This window comes from Tachyglossus aculeatus, chromosome 21, assembly GCF_015852505.1.
Source record: "Tachyglossus aculeatus isolate mTacAcu1 chromosome 21, mTacAcu1.pri, whole genome shotgun sequence".
Taxonomy (NCBI): domain Eukaryota; kingdom Metazoa; phylum Chordata; class Mammalia; order Monotremata; family Tachyglossidae; genus Tachyglossus; species Tachyglossus aculeatus.
In genome coordinates, this window is record NC_052086.1 from 45,497,938 (window position 1) to 45,516,513 (window position 18,576).

General features: G+C 54.1%; 1 protein-coding gene across 1 annotated transcript in view; it reads right to left on the minus strand.

Annotated features, from left to right (window-relative positions):
* Positions 1-18,576, minus strand: part of CASKIN1 (CASK interacting protein 1) — an 88,509-nt gene that overhangs the window by 10,819 nt on the left and 59,114 nt on the right. Inside the window, 7 exon segments of the mRNA XM_038762623.1 lie at positions 4,777-4,915; positions 10,030-10,131; positions 10,224-10,334; positions 12,038-12,126; positions 15,221-15,305; positions 15,398-15,516; positions 16,241-16,369. Coding sequence (XP_038618551.1) covers positions 4,777-4,915; positions 10,030-10,131; positions 10,224-10,334; positions 12,038-12,126; positions 15,221-15,305; positions 15,398-15,516; positions 16,241-16,369 — 774 coding nt within the window.

The window sequence follows — 18,576 nt, forward strand, 5'->3', positions numbered from 1 at the left end:
ACTTTCCCATCTCTGTTGACTTCACTACCATCCTTCCCGTCTCACAAGCCCGCAACCTTGGTGTCATCCTCGACTCCGCTCTCTCATTCACCCCTCACATCCAAGCCGTCACCAAAACCTGCCGGTCGCAGCTCCACAACATTGCCAAGATCCGCCCTTTCCTCTCCATCCAAACTGCTACCCTGCTCATTCAAGCTCTCATCCTATCCCGTCTGGCCTACTGCACCAGCCTTCTCTCTGATCTCCCATCCTCGTGTCTCTCTCCACTTCAATCCATACTTCATGCTGCTGCCCGGATTATTTTTGTCCAGAAACGCTCAGGGCATATTACTCCCCTCCTCAAAAACCTCCAATGGCTACCGATCAATCTGCGCATCAGGCAGAAACTCCTCACCCTGGGCTTCAAGGCTGTCCATCACCTCGCCCCCTCCTACCTCACCTCCCTTCTCTCCTTCTCCAGCCCAGCCCGCACCCACCGCTCCTCCGCCGCGTTCTCGCCTGTCCCGCCATCGACCCCCGGCCCACGTCATCCCCCGGGCCTGGAATGCCCCCAATCCCTCTGCCCCTCCGCCAAGCTAGCTCTCTTCCTCCCTTCAAGGCCCTACTGAGAGCTCACCTCCTCCAGGAGGCCTTCCCAGACTGAGCCCCTTCCTTCCTCTCCCCCTCGTCCCTCTCTCCATCCCCCCCATCTTACCTCCTTCCCTTCCCCACAGCACCTGTATATATGTATATATGTTTGTACATATTTATTATTGTACATTAATAAATACTATTTATATTTAATATTTTATATATTAATATATATAAATATATATATAATATTTTATAATAATAATAAATACTATTTATTTATTTATTTTACTTGTACATATCTATCCTATTTATTTTATTTTGTTAGTATGTTTGGTTTTGTTCTCTGTCTCCCCCTTTTAGACTGTGAGCCTACTGTTGGGTAGGGACTGTCTCTATATGTTGCCAATTTGTACTTCCCAAGCGCTTAGTACAGTGCTTTGCACATAGTAAGCGCTCAATAAATACGATTGATGATGATGATGATGATTCATTCAATCGTATTTATTGAGCGCTTACTGTGTGCAGAGCACTGTACTAAGCGCTTGGGAAGTACAAGTTGGCAACATACAGTTGACCCCCTCCTTCCTCTCTCCCTCCTCCCCATCTCCACCCCCCCACCTTACCTTCTTCCCTTCCCCACAGCACCTGTATATATGTATATATGTTTGTACGTATTTATTATTCTATGTATTTTACTTGTACATATCTATTCTATTTATTTTATTTTGTTAATACGTTTTGTTTTGTTCTCTGTCTCCCCCTTCTAGACTGTGAACCCACTGTTGGGTAGGGACCGTCTCTCTATGTTGCCAACTTGTGCTTCCCAAGTGCTTAGTACAGTGCTCTGCACACAGTAAGCGCTCAATAAATACGATTGATTGATTGATATAGGGACGATCCCTACCCAATAATGGGCTCACAGTCCCGAGCTGGCAGGGGCAGAGCACTGGGCGAGAAGGGCACCCTGGTGACCCCAGCGGGAGAGAGGATCAGAGCCTCACTAGGGTCAGAGATGGCCTTCCCTTTCCCTATCATCATTATCAATCGTGTTTATTGAGCGCTTACTATGTGCAGAGCACTGTACTAAGCGCTTGGGAAGTACAAATTGGCAACATATAGAGACAGTCCCTACCCAACAGTGGGCTCACACAATAATAATATTAATAATACTAATCATTGAGGTATTTGTTTAAGCGCTTACCATGTGCCAAGCACTAGTACTAAGCGCCGGGGTGGATACAAGCAAATCGGGTCGGACACAGTCCCTCGTCCCAGTGGGGCTCACAGTCTCAATCCCCACTTTACAGATGAGGTAACTGACTGAGGGAAGTGACTTGCCCAAGGTCACACAGCAGACAAATGGCAGATCCGGAATTAGAACCCATGACCTTCTTTCTGATTCCCAAGCCTGTGCTCTAGCAAACACCTCCCGGCTTGGCCGTGGACAAACCGGGCACTTCTGCGGTAGCTGACGCCCTGCGCCCCTTTTGGGGGCAAGTTAAGCCCGAGGGAGAATTCATTCATTCATTCAATCGTATTTATTGAGCGCTTACTGTGTGCAGAGCACTGTACTAAGCGCTTGGGAAGTACAAGTTGGCAATCCTGAGGGGTGAGAAGCGGGGGGCGTTGCAGGGGGGCACGGGCTGGACTGGGAGGTTGTCTGTGAAGATTAACGGTAGGCAGATCAATCAATCGTATTTATTGAGCGCTTACTATGTGCAGAGCACTGTAAGCAGGCAGATGGCGTGGAAGTGGCAACATCAAGCAGACTCTAATTTCTGGTCTGCTGCCCCGGCCCCCAGCGGTTCCCCATCACGCCCCTTCCCATCGACTCACGGGCTTGGTATTTGGAGTGGACTGGGAGCTGCCAATCCAGACGGGGTCCTGCAGCCCGGGAGGAGGCGGGCTGGGGAAGATACCCTCGCATCTGCAGGCCACTCTGGCAGCGCCAGGACCCAGCGAACAAAGCCCACCCCGGGTGACAACTCCAGAAACATGGCTGTGGGCCAGGAGAAGAGGAGCAGCCCAGGGGGGAGGGGACTAAGAAAGAATAATAATAATGATGGCATTTATTAAGCGCTTACTATGTGCAAAGCACTGTTCTAAGAGCTGGGGCGGTTACAAGGTAATCAGGTTACCCCACGGGGGCTCACAGTCTTAATCCCCATTTTACAGATGAGGGAACTGAGGCACAGAGAAGTTAAGTGACTTGCCCAAAGTCACACAGCTGACAGTGGGCGGAGCCGGGATTTGAACCCATGACATCTGACTCCAAAGCCCGTTCTCTTTCAACTGAGCCACGCTGCTTCTCTAGGAAGGAGGTGACCCCCCTTTCACTGACCTCACTGCTTCCAGTCTCTCCCCTCTCCAGTCATACTTTTTAAAAAATAGTATTCGTTAAGCACTTGCTATATGTCAAACACTGTTCTAAGCACAAGGGCAAGTTCAAGTTAAGTCAGACACAGTCCCTGGCCCACATGGAGCTCATAGTCCAAGTAGGAGGGAGAACGGGTATCCCCATTATACCATTGAGGAAACTGGGGCGTGGAGAAGTTAAGAGACTTGCCCAGGGTCAATCTGTTTCCCGGATCATTTTTCTACGACATTCTCCGGCACGCATCTCTCCACTCTCTAAAAGCCTCCAGTGGCTTGCCCATCCCTTTCAGCTTCAAGCAGAAACTCTTCACCATCAGCTTAAAGGCACTTCACGCCTCTCAATCTCCTCACTGTGCCTTGTTCTCCCCCCTTTTAGACTGTGAGCCCACTGTTGGGTAGGGACTGTCTCTATATGTTGCCAATTTGTACTTCCCAAGCGCTTAGTACAGTGCTCTGCACATAGTAAGCGCTCAATAAATACGATTGATTGATTGATTGATTGTTCTCATCTCTGTATCACCGACCTCTTTCTCGGCCTTTCTTCCCCTCTTCCAGAAACTCCCTCCCTCTTCCACTACTGCTCTCCCCATCTTCAAAGCCCCCCCCCTGAAATCATATCTGCACCAGGGGGCCTTCCCAGATAAATCTCTCGGTAGTGTTCATTGAGAACTTTACTCTGTGCAGAGCACTGTACTGAGTGCTTGGAAGGGAACAATAGGTTTAGTAGACACAATCTTTCTCCTCAAGAAGCTTCCAGTCTACCGTGTGCAGAGCGCTCTTTTGAGCACTTGGGAGAATACAGAAGAGTTAGTAGACGGGTTAGTAGTTGGGAAAGCAGCGTGGCTCAGTGGTAAGAGCACGGGCTTTGGAATCGGGTCGTGGGTTCAAATCCCGGCTCCGCCACTTGTCAGCTGTGTGACCTTGGGCAAGTCACTTAACTTCTCTGGGCCTCAGTTCCCTCATCTGTAAAATGGGGAGGAAGACTGTGAGCCCCACGTGGGACAATCTGATTACCTTGTATCTACCCCAGCGCTTAGAACAGTGCTTTGCACATAGTAAGCGCTTAATAAATGCCATCATTATTAGTAGTAGACAGAATCCCTGCCCTCAAAGTGTTTACATTTGATAGTTTTAGAGAAGCAGTGTGGCTCAGTGGAAACAGCCCAGGCTTTGGAGTCAGACGTCATGGGTTCAAATCCCGGCTCCGCCACTCGTCAGCTGTGTGACTTTGGGCTGAAACTGAAACTGCCAAACCCACTCCTCTGCTCAACTTTCCCATCGCAGTCGCCAGCTCCGCCATCCTCCCCGTCCCATGCGCTCACAATCTTGATTCTATCCTTGACTTCTAACTGTGATTTTAATCAATCAATCAATCAATCAATCAATCGTATTTATTGAGCACTTACTGTGTGCAGAGCACTGTACTAAGCGCTTGGGAAGTACAAGTTGGCAACATATAGAGACAGTCCCTTCCTAACAGTGGGCTCACAGTCTAAAAGGGGGAGACAGAGAACAAAACCAAACATACTAACAAAATAAAATAAAATAAAATAAACACAACTTCTCTGAGCCTCAGTTACCCATCTGTAAAATGGGGATTAAGACTGTGAGCCCCCCCATGGGACAACCTGATCACCTTGTAACCTCCCCAGCGCTTAGAACAGTGCTTTGCACATAGTAAGCGCTTAATAAATGCCATTATTATTATTATTATAGGGCATGACACATAGTAAGGATTTAACAGGTACCCTAAATCCCCCCCCAAAACCTGGGTGCCACCGGGGCTAGGGGATCATCGGGGCTGGGACCGAGGTGCCGCGTCCTCACCAAGCTTGGTGATGCCAATCTCCTGCAGGTCCTCCCAGGTGATGTCGGTGATGAAGTCGATGTTCTCGTAGCCATTATCCACCAGGACCTTGTAGTACTGCGCCAGGCCAATCATGGACAGCCACACCGCCAGGTTGGCCTGCAGGGACCGGACGGGCAGGGCTGGGGCCTTCGACTCGGCCTCTCGGTCAACTGGTGGGGGCCTGGGCCCGGGCCACGGCCCAGGGCTGGGCCAGACTCAGCGACTAACCCTAGATCCCCGCTGCCCTCCTCCCGCTCCCATCCCATCTCGGCCTTGTCATCAACACCCGCTGCCTCCACCTCTTCTCCTCCTACTCCCTCCTGGAGCCTCGACAGTCTGGTTTCTACCCGTCTCGCTCCCCCAAGGCTGCTCTTTCCCAGGTCACCGGGGACATCTTCATAGCCAAGTCCAATGGGCCTTATTCCGTCCAAACCCTCCTTGACCTCTCGGCCACCTTCAGTCCTAGGGACCACTCCCAGAAGCGCTATCCAACTTGGGTTTCTCTGACACCCGCCTCTCCTGGTTCTCCTCCTAGCTCTCTCACCACTCCTTTTCAGTCTCTTTCGCAGGCTCTCCCACCTCCCACCCTCCGACAGTGGGGGCTCTTCAAGGGTCAGTTCTGGGTCCCCTTCTCTATGCCCCCGCCGCCTCCCTTGGGGAGCTCATCCACTCCCACAGCCTCAATTACTGCCTCCACAGATGACTCCCCAAACCATACTTTCCCAAGCGCTCACTGTACTGCTTTGCTCACATTAGGTACTCAGAAGTGCTACCGGTTGACCGATCGAAATCTACTTCTGCAGCTCCAACCTCTCACCTCCTCCGCAGTCTTGAATTTCCTCTTGCCCCCGGGATACCTCCATACGCCTGACCTACTGGCACTTTCAACTCATCAGACTGAAACTGCCAAACACACTCCTCCGCTCAACTTTCCCATCGCAGTCGCCAGCTCCGCCATCCTCCCCGTCCCATGCGCTCACAACCTTGATTCTATCCTTGACTTCTAACTGTGATTTTAACTCTCACATTCAGCCTGAGGCTAAATCCAGCCGCGTATATTTTCCCCCACAGTGTTTCCAAGATCCACCCACTCCTCTCCACCCAAATGGCCTCATCCGGGTTTGAACTCTCGTCATCTCTGGACTCATCATTCGGGATCAACCTCCGCCCTGTCCTCCCTGCCTCCAGCCTCCCCCTCTCCGGTCTGTACTTCCCTCTGCGTCCCGGAATGTCTTTCCAAAACCACCTTCAGCCCACAGTTCTCCAGTCCTCCCAGTCCTCTGACACATCGAGCTGAAACCCTTGTCCACTGACCTCCAGCCTTCCCAACATCGCTCCCCTTTCCAGCTCTGGGCTCCCTTCACTCCATCTTGCCCAGTTCACCCTCTCACTGTGCCTGGCTCTCCATTCTCCTGCCTCCGAACCGGTGTTTATGCCCTTCACCCATTGCCCGGGACTCCCTCTGCAGCACATCTACCAGGTCACAGCTCTCCCCATCTACAGAGCCCTCCTGAAGCCTCCTCCCTTTATTCATCCCCCAACTCCCAGCCCCACACCGCTTATGTCCATATCCGTCACCTATTTATATTAATGTCTGTCTCCCCCTCCGTACTGTAAGCTCGTTGTGGGCAGGGAGTGTACCCTTTTATTGCTGTATTGTACTTTCCCAAGCACGTAGTACAGTGCTCTGCACACGGTAAGCGTTCAATAAATATGATTGAGTGACTGAAGTCAAATCCTCCTTCAGGAAGCCCTTCCTGATTAATTTCCACCACAACCCCCGGCTCCCATCTTGTGCCAACCCAACAGCCTTTTCTGTGCCTCAGTTGTCTCATCTGTAAAACGGGGATTAAGATTGTGAGCCCCACGTGGGACAACCTCATCGCCTTGTACCCCCCAGCGCTTAGAACAGTGCTTGGCACATAGCGCTTAACAAATACCATCATTATTATTTAATGAGTTCAGGAGCACACCCTCTAACGTGTATTCGATCGGTCATCCTTATTCTTTGGGCCGATTACACCCCTGTGTCTCTACATGCTCCCATTGTTTGCACCTCCCTCATTAGAATGGAAACTCCCTGAGGGCAGGAAAAGCGCCGTTTACCTCCATTATACTTTTACATGGGCTTAGTTGTTTTTTGTTATTTGTCGTTCAATCAGTTATCTTTATACTTGGGCCGCATTGTACTCCCGTGTCTCTACCGCTCCCGTTGTTTCTGAATAATTAGGTTCTTTTGTTCGTACTTTTTAAATTTTTTTATAGTATTTGTTAAGCACTTACTATGTGCCAGGCAATGTTCTAAGCACTGGGATAGAGACTAACTAATCCGTTTGGACACAGTCCATATCCCGCATGGGGCTCACAGTCTTAATCCCCATTCCACAGAGGCGGTAACTGAGGCACAGAGAAGTGAAGTGACTTGCCCAAGGTCACACGGCAGACAAGTGGTGGAACAAAGATTAGAATCCAGGTCCTTCTGACTCCCAGGACCATGCTCTATCACTAGGCAACATTGCTCAATGCTCTACCTGCAGTAGATGCTCAGTCAATACTACCATCGATTGATTATTGGAAATTCTGAGTCTGGGGGCCGCAGAGACCACGTTTTCTGGACTCCCCCTCTCTTGGCAGTCGTTGGGGCAAAGAGAAGCAGCGTGGCTCAGTGGAAAGAGCCCGGGCTTTGGAGTCAGAGGTCATGGGTTCAAATTCCAGCTCCGCCACTTTTCTGCTGCGTGACTTTGGGCAAGTCACTTCACTTCTCTGTGCCTCAGTTACCTCATCTGTAAAATGGGGATTAAGACTGTGAGCCCCACGTGGGATAACCTGATCACCTTGTAACCTACCCAGCGCTTAGAACAGTGCTTTGCACATAATAAGTGCTTAATAAATGCCATTATTATTATTAAAGATCCTGGGAGGTGGTGGGGAGGGGGAGGCGCTGGTAGAGCAACCAGCAGGGAGTGGATTGGGTTCCCCGGGGATCAGGCAGAGAGGATGCTGGGCCTGGATGGTCCTGGTCAGCTCCCTGGCTCCACCAGCCAGGACCTGACCATCCCTCCTGCGGCTTTCTCCTCATGGACCGTACTAAGCAGTGAGGCCTCGTGGATAAAGCCCGCCCCTGGGAGTCAAAAGGACCTGGGATCTCATCCCAGCTCCACCACTTGTCTGCCGTGTGACAATGGGCAAGTCACTTCACTTCTCTGTGCCTCAGTTCCCTCATCCGTAAAATGGGGAATTAGACTGTGAGCCCCATGTGGACAGAGACTGTGTCCGACCTGATTAGCTTGTATCTACCCCAGCACATAGAACAGTGCCTGACACAGAGTCAATGCTTAACAAATACCATAAAAACAAAACAAAACACCAGCGGAGCTCTTCCTGTTTGTGCCAGACCTATGTGACAAATCTTTCAGTGTGTGCCACACCTGCATGTGCCATGTTTTTGTGCCCTACACCTCTATGTGTGTACGTGCCACGTGTATCCGGCATGCCTGGGTGTGCTGCACAGACCCTCATGTACCACAACTGTGTACATTGCAGCCGTGTGCGCCGTGTCTGTGAGGGCCAAATGTGTTTGGGCCCATTTCTGTGTACTGTGTGTACTAAGCTGTGTGTAGAGCATCCATGTGTGTGAATTGTATCAGTGTGTGCAGGCCCAAATGTGCTGTGGCCATGGGCACCCTGCCTGGGTGGGGGCTGAGACTTTGGGTTGGGGAGGGGCCCGCTGAGGTAGGCGTGTGCAGATTCTGTCCCCAGAGTGGACCAGATGGTTCCCTCTCATGGGCCCTGGTTGCTCTTCCACAGATCCCTGCCCATTTAGGGAGCCGGCAGGAAGTCCCCGCCCCAGCAGCAAGTGATCACTGTCCGTCTCTCCGTCCCCTGCATCCTGTGGTCCCTGCCTAGCAGGGGAGCGGGCTGGGACAGGTGCGAGTTGTGCCCACCCCCAGGGGAGGTTGCGGTCCCCCTTCCCGCCTCCCGGGCAGGGCCTTTGGGGAAGGGAGCCCGAAGAGACATCTCTCTCACTGGACGGGCTCGGCTGCGGCCAGAATGCCGACTGACCGGCCTTGCGGGACTCTGGATCGGGCCCTCCCTGGACCCTCCCTGCTCTCTAGCCCCCGACAGGGCAAAAGCCCAGGGCACGCCATTCCTGTCTGTCTCCCCCATTGGAGAAGAAGCCCTTTGGAGGGAACGTGACTCTTCTTTCTGCTGGCCGCCTCCTATCGCTCAGTACAGTGCACTGTCCCTAGTAGGCGTTCAATACATGTGGCTACTACTTCGAGCCAGGTGTGGGGCAGCTCCTCCTCCTCATCTCCTTCCCAGGCCACAAACCCTGACCCTCCTGCTCCACTGAGGGAGTAACCTCAGCACCGGTCAGGAGTGAGGACGGTTGGACAGGTGGATGCACAGAAGGATGGATGGACAGGTCACTGCTGGCCTCTCCAGTGGGGTGTCCTCAGCTTCTGGCTGAGACCCCAAACTGGGTCCTGGGGGAGTCTTCTTTCCCCCAGGCTGGCGGGTGGGGCCAGGTGGTGTCTGTGGGGAGGGGAGGGTCTTGGCTAGCGGGAACTGCCTGAGCCACGGATCCCAAGGGGAGAGGGGATGATGTTTGGGTGGCGCTTGGGTGGCGTTTAGATGGCGTTTGAGTGGCGTTTGGATGGCGTTTGGGTGGCGTTTGGATGGCGTTTGGATGGCGTTTGGATGGAATGGATGACGCTGCTTCCCCTTTTCTTCCCCCGGCTCTCCCTCCAGCTCTTCTCTGGCTCTTTCCCATCTCTTCTTCCAGCTCTTCCCCAACGCTTCTTTCAGCTCTTCCCCGGCTCTTCAATCTGTCTCTTCCCCGGCTCTTCTCCACCTCTTTTCCGGAGCTTCCCCCGTCCTTCCTCAGGCTCTTTCTCCCGGTCTCCCCCCGGGTTCTTCCTCCGGCTCTTCCTCCGGCTGTGCCTCCGGCTCTCCCCGGGCCCTTTCCCCGCAGACCATGTGCGGAGGCCGGCGTCTCTTGAGGGTCGAGGCGCGGGTCCGGGTCAGCCGGCAGTGGCCGGACGGGGCCGAAGGCAGCCCCCGGCCCCTTCCCCGGCTCCCTCGGCCCGGTCCGGAGCCGAGCCACGGTCCGGTTCTGCCCGCCCCGCAGCGCCCGGCTCTGGAGATCTGGAGATGGGGATGGTGGAAGAGGATGCGCGATGTGGTTGGGGTGCGGGGGTGGTGGTCGCGGAAGGGTGGGGGGACCTTACGGGCTTGTGGTTGGGCAGCCACTCGGGGAGAGCCAGGCCGCTGATCTCCGACGTGATCTTCTTTCGGTGCCCCGGCTTGGTGACCCCGATGGCCGTCAGGTCCTAGGGCAGAGACAAGGCCGCCCCGTTACGGCCGGGCCGGGGAGGGGAATCGAGCCGTCCCGGGGGGTCCCTCGCCTCCGGGGTCCCCTCACCTCGGGGGTCATCCGGCTGATGGTGGGCAGGTCGTAGCCCGAAGTGATGAAGTTGGGGGCGTACAGCTGGAGCTGGAATTGGCCCAGCCACTGGAAGACGGCCTCGGAGCTCTGCAAGACACAAGCCGGGGGGGGCCCGGGGCCGGGCGGGGGGCCGCTGGGGCGCTGGGGTGGGGCGGGGCCGGACACTGGAGGGGACGGGGCCTAGCGCTGGAGAGGGGGGGCCTGGCGCTGGTGGGGCAGGGCCGGGCCGGAGAGGCTCCACTGGACGTCCGTTCCGGCCACTGAGGGCCCATCCTGGCGACGGCGGTGACGAGTGTCCTGGGGCGCCGGGCCTAGGCCTCGCTTCTTCGGCCTCCGGCCCTCCCTGCCCCGCGCCCTCCGTGCGGACCCTCCCCTCGGTCCTGCTCAGGACGGCTGACCCCACCGGTCTCCTCTCGCCCTCCTGATCCGGGCCCATCTCCAGGTGGGAGCTCCCTGGCCCGGGGGTGTGCGTGGGTATGGAGGGGAGGCCCAGGTGGGCGCCCACCCGCGCTGAGGGGGAGCGGGGGCGTGTGCGGTGAACCTGCTCACGTGCGACGGCGTGTGTACAGACATGTGCAGGGAGCCTGTCATGTGCGGTTGCACACGGGCGTGCGGGGAGTGTGTGTGTGCCTGTGCGGTGCGTTCAGCTGGGTGCCCTCTTCTACCTCCGAAGGCTCTGCCCGGGACCCTCAGCTCGGCAGCCCGGGATGACCGGGTCAGGAGGAGGCCGCGAGCAGGCCCAGCCCAGGGTGCAAGAGGAGGAAGGCCCTGGGCACGGCTGTCTCCGGAAGCGTCTGGGCCACCTTGGGGCCAGGCAGACCTTCCCCCTTTGCGGCTCCGTCCTCCGCCTCCTCCTCGCCCCAGCGGGAACTGCGGGCCCCATCCCATTCAGCCCACAGAAGAAGCGGCCAGCCCCCCACGGACAGCCCACCCGGGTCCAGGGGACACCGTGCCCAGCGAGGGGTGCCAGGAGCCCAGAAATCAAGCCCCTCCCTCCCACCCACCCGCCAGAGTCCCCTGCCTCTGCCAGCTCCTCAGGGTGCAAGATCCTCAGCCGCTTCTCTGACCCCATGCCACCCCCTCCCCTGCCCCACGCCAGTCCTCTTCCTAAGGGCCACCTTACTAGGTGGCACAGCCACAGAACAGGTCTGGCCCTGCCCTATGCCATTCCTGGGCAGCACTACCCGCCCTTCCTGTCCATCTTTTCTCTCCCCTCCCTGCCTGCTCCCAACTCTCTAACCCTCCCTCTCACACATAGAATGTCCTTATCCACCCTTCATCTAGAGTCCAGACTGCCCCGTCCACCCCTCTTCCACATCTGCCCTGATCCACCCCCATCTAGAGTCCAGATTGCCCCAGTCCACCCCTCCTCCACAGTCCAGACAGGCCCCATTCACCCCTCCCCCACACTGCCCCGGCCCACCCTTCCCCCCAGGACCCAGACTACCTCTATCCACCCAGCCTCCAGACCCCCATCTTGCAGACCCCAATCCTTATCCTCCATTTCCCCCATCTCACCCCCTCCAGAACTGGGGGAGCAGCCTCAGATGGCTGGTGGGGGTCGTCAGAGACGAGCCCATCCCCACCTTGCAGAGTTGGGGTGTAGGGCTGGGGAAGCTTGGTTCCCTGCACTTTAAGGCAAACTCCCCCAGAGCCCTTCACCCCACGCTTCCCGATGCAGCCTCGGGGGGAGACCCCTGCTCCCCAACTGAAAATCCCGAAAACATCCACCCCCGCACACCCCCTGCCCTGGCCCCGGGCCCGACCCCAAACCCGGCCTGGCCCCTCACCTTCCCCTCCGAAGCAGATTCCACCTTCTTAGCCGGCTGCTCTCCACCGTAGGGCTGTGTGGCGAACCCAGTGCTCTGATCCCGTGAACCTGGGGGTGGGGAGGGGGGGGAAAAGTGAAGGTCTCTGAGATCCTGAGCAGGGGGCAGGCGGGGGGATGCGGCTACTGGTGGCTGTTGGATGAGTCGCTCCCCTTTGTCCCTAAACTGCAGCCCTGCTCTCCTCTAGCGCCAATCCCAGCGGGAGCATCTCAGTAGGAGATGACCACCACCTTCAACTATTCTCTCTCCAATGGCTTCTTCCTCAATGCTTTCAAACACGTTCATGTCTCCCCTATCCTAAAGAAACCCTCCCTTGGCCCGTGGCTTCCTCCAGTTATCGCCCCATCTCCCTTCTACCGTTCCTCTCCAAACTTTTTGAGCCAGTTGTCTACAACCGCTGCCTCCACTTCCTCCCCTCCAGTTCTCTCCTTGACCCTCTCCAATCTGGCTTTCGCCCACTTTGACCCATGGAAACTGCCCTAAGGTCACCAGTGATCTCTTTCTCACCAAATCCAACAGTCTCTGTTCCATCCTAGTCATCCCCAACCTCTCTGCTGCCTTTGATACTTTCGACCATCCCCTTCTCCTGGGAGCATTATCCAATCTCGGCTTCACTGTCACCGTTCCCTCCTGGTTCTCCTTCTATCTCTCTGGCTGCTCCTTCTCAGTTCCTTTCGCGGGCTCCTCCTCTGCCCCCCATCTCCTAGCTGTGGGGGTCCCTCAAGGTTCAGTTCTGGGCCCCCTTCTGCTCTCCATTTACACACACTCTCTTGGAGAACTCATTCACTCCCATGACTTCAATTACCAAATCAATGGGGATGATCATTACGGGCAGGGAATGTGTCTGCTAATTTTGTTGTACTGCACTCTCCCACATGCTCAGTAAAGTTTTCTACACATAGTAAGCACTCAATAAATGCCATTGATTGATTGATGATTCCCAAATCTATATATCCAGCCCAGATCTCTCTTCTATAGTCTCGTATTTCCCCCTGCCTTCAGGACGTCTTTACTTGGATGTCCCACTGACACCTCCAACTTTACATGTCCAAAACAGAACTCCTTAGCTTCCCACCCAAACCCTGTCCTCCCTGTCTCCCATCACTGCAGTCAGTACCACCATCCTCCCTGTCTCACAAGATGGTAATCTTGGCTCTATCCTGGACTCGTCTCTCTCATTCAATCCACCTATTCAACCCATCCCCAAATGCTGTTGGTTTTACTTTAACATCACTAAAGTCCACGGTTTTCCCTCCATCCAAACTGCTATTACTACACTGATCCAAGCACACATTTTATCCCACTTCGATGACTGCATCAGCCTCCTTTCTGACCTCCCAGCTTCCTGTCTCTTTCCCACTCCAGTCCATACTTCACTCTGCTACCTGGATAATTTTTCAAAAAAAATTCAGTCCATGTCTTCCTACTCCTCAGGAAACTCCAGTGGTTGCCCATCCACTTCTGCACCAAACAGAAACTCCTTACCATAGACTTTAAAACATTCAATCACCTTGCCCCCTCCTATCTTACCTCCCTGATTTCTCTCTACAATCCAGCCCACACAATTGGCTATTCTAAAGCCAATCGACTCTCTTACCTCAATCTCGATGATCACACCGTCGACCCCTTGCCCACATCCCGCCTCTGCCCTGGAACTCCCTTCCCCTTTACAGACCACCACTCTCTTCACCTTAAAAGCTTTATTAAAATCATATCACCTCCAAGAGGCCTTCCCTAATGAAGCCCTCAATTTCCCTATTCCCTCTCCCTCCTACATTGCTCTTGCAATTAGATTCATCCCCTTTAAGCACCTGATGTTCACTCCACCCTCAGTCCCACAGCACTTATGTCCGTAGCTTTAGTTTTTATTTATTTATGGTATTTGTTAAGCACTTAATTTGTGCCAAGCACTGTTCTATGTGCTGGGGTAGATACAAGGTAATCAGTTGTCCCACGTGGGGTTCACAGTCTTAATCCCCATTTTCCAGATGAGGTCACTGAGGCACAGAGAAGTTAAGTGGCTTGTCCAAGGTCACACAGCAGACAGGTGGCAGAGGTGGGATTAGAACCCATGTCCTCTGACTCCTAAACCCATGCTCTTTCCACTAGGCCATGCTGCTTCTCCTAATTTATTCATTTATTTAATGTCTTTATTTAATGTCTGTTGCCCCCTCTAGACTGGAATCTTGTTGTGAGCACGGAACGTGTCTTCTAACTCTTGTTATATTGTACTCTCCCAAAGGTTTAGTACAGTGCCCTGGACTAAATAAATAAGACTGATTGAAAGGGAGAGGAGATCATCCAGACCTGCCCAGAAGCTAGAATCTAGAATCCACGATCTGGAACCTGGAGGCTGAGATCTAGAATCCCCAGACTGGAACCTACAGCCTAATGCCCAAGGCTCGTAGCCTGGAATCTAGTGCCTCAGTTTGAAATCTAGAGCCCAGATCCAGAGAAGCAGCGTGGCTCAGTGAAAAGAGCCTGAGCTTTGGAGTCAGAGGTCATGGGTTCGAATCCCGGCTCCACCACGTCTGCTGTGTGACCTTGGACAAGTCACTTAACTTCTCTGAGCCTCAGTTACCTCATCTGTAAATGGGGATTGACTGTGAGCCCCACATGGAACAACCTGATCATGTTATATCCCCCAGCGCTTAGAACAGTGCTTTGCACATAGTAAATGCTTAACAAATGCCACCATTATTGCCTGTATATATGTTTGTACATATTTATTACTCTTTTTATTTATTTATTTTGCTTGTACATATCTATTCTATTTATTTTATTTTGTTAGTATGTTTGGCTTTGTTCTCTGTCTCCCCCTTTTAAACTGTGAGCCCACTGTTGGGTAGGGACTGTCTCTATATGTTGCCAACTTGTACTTCCCAAGCACTTAGTACGGTGCTCTGCACACAGTAAGCACTCAATAAATACGACTGATTGATTGATTGATTGATCCAGAGCCCACAGTCTGGAAGCTAGCACCCAAGATCCAGAGCCTTCAGCTGAAGCACAGCACCCCAGCTCCACTCCCTGAACTCTTGGGCTGGAGGTGGCCCCGGTAAGGACTAGGATCCTGGGGGTCAGTGGGGGATGGAGGGGGTTGACTCAAGGGGGACAGAGGGGAATGGAACAGGACTTTCTCACCTGTAGAGCTCTCCGGGGGCTTGGTGGGACCATCCCCAATGACTGTCTCCTGGACAGTCTTCTGAGACAGGACTGTGGCCAGGAGCTGCTGACACAGACATACCGATGCTGGAGCATCCTCAATTCCTGCCGTTCCTGCCCACCCAGCCCACCCAGCCCAGCCCCCAACCCACGTACCTTGACTCCTTCGGAGCCAGCGTGCAGAGCGTGGACCCCGCTCCCGCCACTCTGCCCACTGCCTGAGCTCCGGGCACTGGCCACGCTGCCCGTACTGCCCAGGCTGCTGCGGTCACCGCCTGTCAGGAGGGCGGGGTGGGGGGAGGATGGGGAAATGGAAGAAGGGAGTGAGGGGGAGACGGGGGAGGGGATGATTAGAGCCAGGCAACCCCTCTCTCCCTCCCCGGGGAAGGCGGACGAGCAGGCTCGGTCGGGGCACTGCCCACCCTGTCCACCACTGCACGGTCCTCCCTCAGGCCCTTGGCTCCCAGACGCCAGCAGAATGGCCCAGCAGCCTCAGGGCCCGCTGAGGGTCCGGCTCACCCTGGCCTAGGTGGCAACTGGGACTGACCCACAGCCCTGCTTGCCCATCCCACCCCAACTACTTGCCCCAGCCCTACCCCATCCCCAATGCTTGTCTTACTCCACTTCCAGCCATCTGCCACAGCTCTGACCCACCCCTGACCCCTGACCCCTGACCCCTGACCGTTTCCCCCAGCTGTGCCCCATCCCAACCACCGGCACTGTTTCGCTGCCACCCATCTGCCACAGTTCTGCCCCCAGCCCTGCCCCATCCCATCCCACCCACCTGCCCCAGCTCTGCCCCATCCCATCTGATCCATCTGCCCCAGCCCTGCCGCACCCCGACCGCCTCTTATCACCTCGTCTGCCCCACTTCTCATCCCATCCCTCCTGCCCTGGCACCCCCTGCCCCCTGCTCTACCCCGTCCCACTCCAACCCCCCGGCCTTCCCCCTTCTACACCACCCCTGTCCTACTCGCACCCCCCTGCCTCCTGCCGCACCGGCGAAGGGCTTCCGCAGCACCCAGATGTCCTCGGAGGGGGCCGGGACGGGCACCGTGGCCGAGCCGCCCGGGGATGGGGACGAGGATGAGGACGGGAGGGAAGGGCTCATGTCGGCTCCACGGGGACCTATGGGGACAGCAGCAGTCAGACGCCGCCCCCCTCCTGGTCCGCCACTGAGGCAGAGAAGGCAGGTCAGAGACACTGAGGCAGAGAGACCGAGGCCCAGTCACAGTTAGAGGCTGAGACTCTATGCCCAAGAGGGGAGAGGGGGAGGTGGAGAGAGAAACAGGTACAGAGGCATCTCGCCCCAACCCCCCTAGACTAGTCTTTTAGACTGTGAGCCCACTGTTGGGTAGGGACTGTCTCTATATGTTGCCAACTTGTACTTCCCAAGCGCTTAGTACAGTGCTCTGCACACAGTAAGCGCTCAATAAATACGATTGATGATGATGACTGTAAGCTCATTGTGGGCAAGGAATGTCACTGTTTTTTGTTGTATTTTCCCAAGTGCTTGGTATAGTATGGGCAGGGACTGTGTCCAACCTGATTACCTTGTGCCAACCCGCTGCTTAGAACAGTGCTTGGCACATAGTAAGCGCTTAACAAATACCATTATTATTATTATTATAATTCTGCACACAGCAGCGTGATGTAATAATAGTAATAATGATGGCATTTATTGAGCACTTACTATGTGCAAAGCACTGTTCTAAGCGCTGGGGAGGTTATCAAGTGATCAGGTTGTCCCACGGGGGGTTCACAGTCTTCATCCCCATTTTACAAATGAGGTAACTGAGGCACAAAGAAGTTAAGTGACTTGCCCAAAGTCACAAAGCTGACAATTGGCAGAGCTGAGATTTGAACCCATGACCTCTGGCTCCAAAGCCCGTGCTCTTTCCATTGAGCCACGCTGCTCCTCTGTGGGGGTGTGGTGTGGTGTAGTGGTTAGACCACGGGCCTAGGAGTCAGGAGGTCATGGGTTCTAATCCCAGCTCTGCCACTTGTCTGCTGTGTGACCTTAGGCAAGTGACTTCACTTCTCTGGGCCTCAGTTCCCTCACCTGTCAAATGGGGATTGAGACAGTGAGCCCCACGGGGGATGGGAACTGTGCCCAACCCGATTTGCTTGTATCCACCCTAGCACTTAGTACAGTGTCTGGCACATAGTAAGTGCTTAACATATACCATTATTATTATTATCATTATTAATAATAATAATAAATACGATTGAATGAACGAATGAATACATAGAGGGACAGAGATGCAGAGACAGAGCCAGAGAGGGATAGAAATCGTCAGATGAATTTCAACCACCCTAACTGTGTATGTAGTGGTGGTGGGCATCGGGAGGATGGAGTCCCCTATTCATTCATTCAATCGTATTTATTGAGCGCTTACTGTGTGCAGAGCACTGTACTAAGCGCTTGGGAAGTACAAATCGGCAACATATAGAGACGGTCCCTACCCAACAACGGGCTCACAGTCTAGCAGGGGGAGACAGACAACAAAACAAAACATGGAGACAGAACCTAGAACCAGGAAACACACTTTCAATTTTTAAACCTTTTAGCAAAACATCTTTCACCACATGTGAGAGAAAGAGCAGGTGGCAGACTGTAAACCTGTTTCTATACTGTAAGTTGTTATGGGCAGGGAACGTGACTACTACTTCTGTTGTATTGGACTCTCCCAAGTGCATAGTACAGTGTTTTGCACATAGTAAGTGTGCAATAAATACCGTTGATTGATTGATTGATTGACTGGCAGAGTGAGTGCGAAGGTCCTGGGCTGGGCAGAACTCTGTTCTAAAGCAGTACTGCAGGCTCATCCTGGGCAAGGAATGTGTTTGGTCATTGTTATATTGTACTCTCCCAAGCGCTTAGTACAGTGCTCTACATACAGTAAGCACTCAGTAAATATCATAATAATAATGGCATTTATTAAGCACTTACTATGTGCCAAGCACTGTTCTAAGCGCTGGGGAGGTTACAAGGTGATCAGGTCATCCCACGGGGGGCTCACAGTCTTCATCCCCGTTTTACAGATGAGGGAACTGAGGCACAGAGAAGTGAAGTGACTTGCCCAGAGTCACACAGCTGACATGTGGCGGAGCCAGGATTTGAACCCATGATCTCTAACTCCAAAGCCTGGGCTCTTTCCACTGAGCCACGCTGCTTCTCAAATATGATCGAAATACAACATCCCAGAGTGGGTGGCCCGCTGCCCCTGCTCTCCTCTGGCCCTTTGGTGGCCGCAGCCCTGCCCCTTCCTTTTTACTCCACCCCTCAGGCCTGGGCTGAGCCCAGAGTCTCCTTCAGGGGCTGCCCCAGTTTT